Source organism: Bombina bombina, chromosome 3 (assembly GCF_027579735.1).
Source record: "Bombina bombina isolate aBomBom1 chromosome 3, aBomBom1.pri, whole genome shotgun sequence".
NCBI lineage: Eukaryota > Metazoa > Chordata > Amphibia > Anura > Bombinatoridae > Bombina > Bombina bombina.
The window spans coordinates 992313764-992319270 of NC_069501.1; the positions used below are offsets into that span (position 1 = coordinate 992313764).

The following is a 5507-nucleotide window of genomic DNA, read 5'->3' on the forward strand; positions in this document are numbered from 1 at the left end:
CCTTTAGCTTGCAAAGTTCTTTTGGAAGTAGCTATAATTAGAGAGGTACAATTAAAGCAGTTAAATACTTCCAAAGGTAGTAAAGCTTTATTACAGTACAGGGTAATCCACAAGTAGTCTATGGAGTCAGCTCCTAAATGTGCAGGTTTAAAATACATGATACCTACCTAAAAACTTTTCCAAGGAAATCATGTATAATTAATGGGATATACGTGTTTGTGTGTGTATGTGTATATATATATATACATAGATAAAATATTTGCACACACTTCTTTAAGCTTAAGTAGTTGAACGATTAAGAGTTGTTTCATTTCCAGATACTTGCCTCTGGCTACAGATTCTGCATCATTAAAACATCCTACGGAATAGAGGAAAAGAGGAGGGATTCATGGCACAGAGGTGAGCCAGGACGGGGGAGGGGGATGAGGAGTAGTAAAAAAGGGGACTTTGTGCCTTTAAGGTCTGTCACAGCCCCCTTCCCTGTACCAAGTGACTGCATTTCAAACTGACACAGAAGCTGCAATCCAGAGTTACTCAGCTACCTCCTGTTCTCTCTTTCTCTCTCTCTCCCTCTCTGCTTCTTTTTTTTACTTTTTGACAGTCCTGGTAGGGGCCTTTTGTTACCACCCCAGCCAATGAAAGAATTTTACGACAGAGAACAGTTGGGATATAAAAAGGAGTCCCTTTGCCTAGTGCAAGATCTGTGGTTGCCTACCCCTCCCCTATAGAGACCTGCACAAGGCAGCTGTCCTCTTTGCACCAGTAGCAGTCAGCAGCTTCCTCTGGAGATTCAATCTGCACAAGTCCAACAATGTTGGCACAGCGGTCACACCTCTTCTTCTGCATTCTTGTCCTGTCAATGGAGTTCTCCAAAAGCAAGGGGGAGTCAATGCTGCAAAGGGGTACCCTAGAGGTGGAGACCTCTCTAGGGGAGAGCGAGGAGCAGGAGTGCCCCGTGTGTATGTGGAGAAAACACAGCAAAGAGATGAGACTGGAGAGCATCAAGTCTCAGATCCTGAGCAAACTTAGGCTTAAGGAAGCTCCCAACATCACCCGAGAGGTGGTAAACCAGCTTCTACCCAAGGCTCCCCCTCTGCAGCAGATACTGGATCAGCATGAATTTCAGGGAGACTCTTTTCAGCACAATGCTTTCCTGGAAGAGGATGAGTATCATGCCACTACGGAGACTGTTATCAGCATGGCACAGGAAAGTAAGTGCACTTTTACATTTCTTCAAAGCTTTTTTTATTTGCTACGCATATGCACTTTGTTTTTTAGTGTCGGTTTTGTGGAAATGTTGTACAACGGTTGGGTCAATTATTGAGCTGTTGAATCTCATCTTTACCTTTAAGGGACATGATTGACACGGTCAATCAAACCCTCACGTGCTTTGTACCCACGTGTGACATCTGAGATGCTGCGAGCAATGTGTGTGCAGAGTGTGCCGCACATCCCTTCTACCTATGCGTCAGAGCAGCGGGCGATCTACATAAGTTTTTACCTGACGGTATGCTCATATGATGCAGCACATATAGTACGTATGGTATAGCAAGTGATGCTATAGAGTTGTGTGCACATTGTGCAGAGTTTTTGTTTGGTTGTGCAGTATGGCATTACACTGTACAGTGCTTCACAGTACTGCAGTGACGAACTTTACTTGGGGAAAGAAGTGGAGTCAGCAGATAGGCGTGTGCTGTAAGGTGTGGGAAGGCTTCCCAAAAAATCTCTTGTGTGTTGTGTTTTTGTAATTATTGTGCTAGCAAACTGTATATCAGAAAGGTTCATCAGTGGAAGGTTAATATCATAGAGTATTATTGAAATAAGCACTGTATCATTCTTTATATGTTGCTCTGTGATACAATAAACTTTTATGGACGTTATGATTTGACAGTGCTAGTGCACTATTTGCCTCTAAATTAAACAAAAGAAGTGATGGTAAACCCAAGGGAACAAACCCACACAATTGCTCCCTTACACAATACTATTTTTTTATCCTTCTTTGTGTCTATCCTTATTGTTACTGTGGTCTTCTAACGCACTTTGATGCTTTAACATCAGTCCTTATTGTACTGCTGCTTATATAAAACGTTTTTATTTCACCAGTCTTATTAAAGTTTACAGCCAAGATGGTGATTGGTACCTTTGCTGATATGTTATTCTTGACTACACAATGTTGCACACATGCAATCAATCAATCAATCAATCAATCAATCAATCAGTCTATATATCTATCTCTCTATAATCAATATATATATATATATATATATATATATCTATCTCACTATAATCTATCTACAGTATCTCTCTATAATCTATCTCTCTCTATAATCTATCTCTCTATCTATCTATCTATCTATCTATCTATCTATCTATCTATCTATCTATCAATAATCTATTTATAATCTATCTGTCTGTCTATCTATCTATCAATATATCTAATCTATCTATCGCTATATAATCTATCTCGCTAAAATCTATCTATCTATATCTATCTATCTATCTATCTATCTATCTATCTATCTATCTATTATTTCTCTATCGCTCTATAATCTCTCTCTCTCTCCCTCTCTCTATCAATCTATCTATCTATCTATCTATCTATCTATCTATCTATCTATCTATCTATCTATCTATCTATCTATCTATCAATAATTTATCTATAATCTGTCTATCAATATTTGATATATCTAATGAATCTATCTTTATCTATCTCTCTATAATCTATCATCTATCTATCTATCTATCTATCTATCTATCTATCTATCTATCTATCTATCTATGTCTCTATAATTTAACTATCATCTATCTATCTATCTATCTATCTATCTATCTATCTATCTATCTATCTATCTATCTATCTATCTATCTATCAATAATCTATTTATCTCATCTATCTATCTATCTATCTATCTATCTATCTATCTATCTATCTATCTATCAATAATCTATCGATAATCTATCTCATCTCTCTCTTATCTATCTATCTATCTATCTATCTATCTACCTCTCTCTTATCTATCTATCTATCTATCTATCTATCTATCTACCTCTCTGTTATCTATCTATCTATCTATCTATCTATCTAACTATCTATCTATCTCTCTGTTATCTATCTATAATCTATCTATCTATCATAAATCTATCTACCTATCTATCTATCTATCTATCTATCTATCTATCTATCTATCTATCTATCTATCTATCTATCAATAATCTATCGATTATCTATCATAAATCTATCTCATCTATCTATCTAAATATCTATCAATAATCTATCTATCTAATCTCTTTCTATCTATCTCTATTATCTATCTATCTTTCTGCTATCTATCTATATCTATCATCATTCTCTCTTTTTCTCTCTCTCTCTATTAAGATACACAAACACATATTTGTGCATTGCTCTGTTGTTAGACATGTCACTTCATATTAGCCTCTCCACTAAAACAGAACATTCTATAGCTTGCTATCATCTATTGCTCTTCAAATTCCCAAAATCACAATGCAATTTCCCCTCTGTTATGAATGAATGAACCCACATCACTAAAAAAAAATCAAATATTCATAAATGTTACAACTTCGCCCTCATTGGCGCTAGTGACTGCAGTGTTCACTTTTCTTATGCTGTCATATGATATAATATACATAATTTAACATTAATCCTCTAGCAACAGGAATCTAATAATTCTGACATATTATAAGGACATATTTTAAACTAAAAAAATGTGAAGAAAAGTTTCCTTGCTTGAGAATGATATTACGTGAAGACATTTTCACAAAGATAAATGTAATTTACACAATTGCCAGTTGTAAGTAGCAAACACAGTTTATTTGTGTGTATGTCCCATAATACCATGTTAATGAAATTAAAAAAGTAGATCATGTTTGCGGATTACCCACACTATTCACTTCATAACCTAATCACAACACAGTGCTAACTTTATTTCTGATACTTTTCTTGACTCAGAGCTGAAATTTCTGCATCTGGAGTAGCTGCATCAAGTTTGCTTTAAAATCTGTTCTTGCATATGGCCTTAATTTAAGATGTACTTAGCATTTAATAAATGTTTACCGTAATTTATTATCTGCATGATGTTAATACAAATAGTCTAATTATGTTTGTAATAAACGTTACAATAGTTGGGATATGCAGGGGTTAATAGTGTCATGTATTATCGTTATTGAGAGTGGTTTGTTCATTCATTGATCAAAGGTGTAATTCTACTTAATTGGCCTTGGCAAAAGCTGTCCTGGTCTTTTATCAGTAAATCACCTTGAAGTTTTCTCCTTTGGAAGCATGTTGATGTAACACATTTTTCTTTGTGGCTGTCATTGTAATTCTCCACAAAGTCCTTCATTACCCCAATGACTTTAGAACAGCTTCACAATTCTTTGCCTCAGAGTTGCATGACGCCCTCACTAGCCTTGAACAAGAGCTGTGAATAATGGCTATTTGGTGATGCGCAAAGTTGTGGGCTGTCATGGAAATGGTATTACAGATATCTTGAGCAGCAGTATTGGCAAGGATGGAGTTAGTCAAATGGAATTTGCTCTTTAAAATGTATTGCAATTATTATCAAATGAGTTTTGCTTTGTTGCTGTCTCTGCAGATTCTTATAAATGTGATTTTTTTTTACTTTAGTATTACATTATGTTTAGATTAAACATTCAGTGTAAACCACAAACTCCGACAGTGTTTTCACCTTTTTTTAACTCCTCTGTAGTTTGCGTAGTGCGACCAAAGCTTTAGCTGGTTTATGTTCCAACTGAACTAGTTCTCTGTTCTCAATCAGTTTACATGAACAGTACACAAATTCTTCTTTTTACATGCTCACAAGACAGCCTTAACTACCCGCCAAACATTGTTTTTATATATATACACATTTCTTGTATATGGGTTTATGGGATTCAGTTCCTCAGTCTCTGTTTTTGAACTTCTTTGTCATTCTCCAAACATACTGCAGATATTTTTCACTTCATTTATATTTCTTCTTTATTAACGCCAGCATATCTCTGTATAATATCTAGTACTGGCATTATTCTGTATTTTTGGTTTCCTTTTTTGTTTTTACATTTTTAATGAATCTGTAAATCAACTGTTTGTCTTTTAATCAGCCTGTCTTGTTTATCTTTTTTTCTATATTAAACAACTATTAGCAACTTTTTTCAGCAATGAACATTGTTTTCTGAATACTCTTGTCTTTTCCTTTTCTTTCTTTATTTTTTGTTTGATCAACTTTATTAGCAACCTTTCCATTCTTGAATAAAGTTTTCAAAATACTCTATTTTTTGTTTTTATTTTTCTAGTCTTATCCTTTCCTCTTTAGCTTATTTTTCTGCTATACTTGGATTATTTTCTCCTTTCTGTTTTCAGTTTGGCATCTATAGTTTTGCATTTTCCACCTCACTTTCTCCTCTGAAGCTGTGTATACTTTCTCAGCTTGTTTTCTTTTGCTGCTTTTTTTTTCTAAATTCGTCTTTAGTTTTGATCCTCTCCTATTCTGTGT

General features: G+C 34.8%; 1 protein-coding gene across 1 annotated transcript in view; it reads left to right on the forward strand.

Moving 5' to 3' along the window:
* The first annotated feature begins 737 nt into the window (after positions 1-737).
* The window catches only part of GDF11 (growth differentiation factor 11), a 723033-nt gene continuing 718263 nt past the window's right edge, over positions 738-5507 (forward strand). Inside the window, exon 1 of the mRNA XM_053708127.1 lies at positions 738-1211. Coding sequence (XP_053564102.1) covers positions 812-1211 — 400 coding nt within the window. The 5' untranslated portion in view covers positions 738-811. The remainder of the gene's footprint in view (positions 1212-5507) is intronic.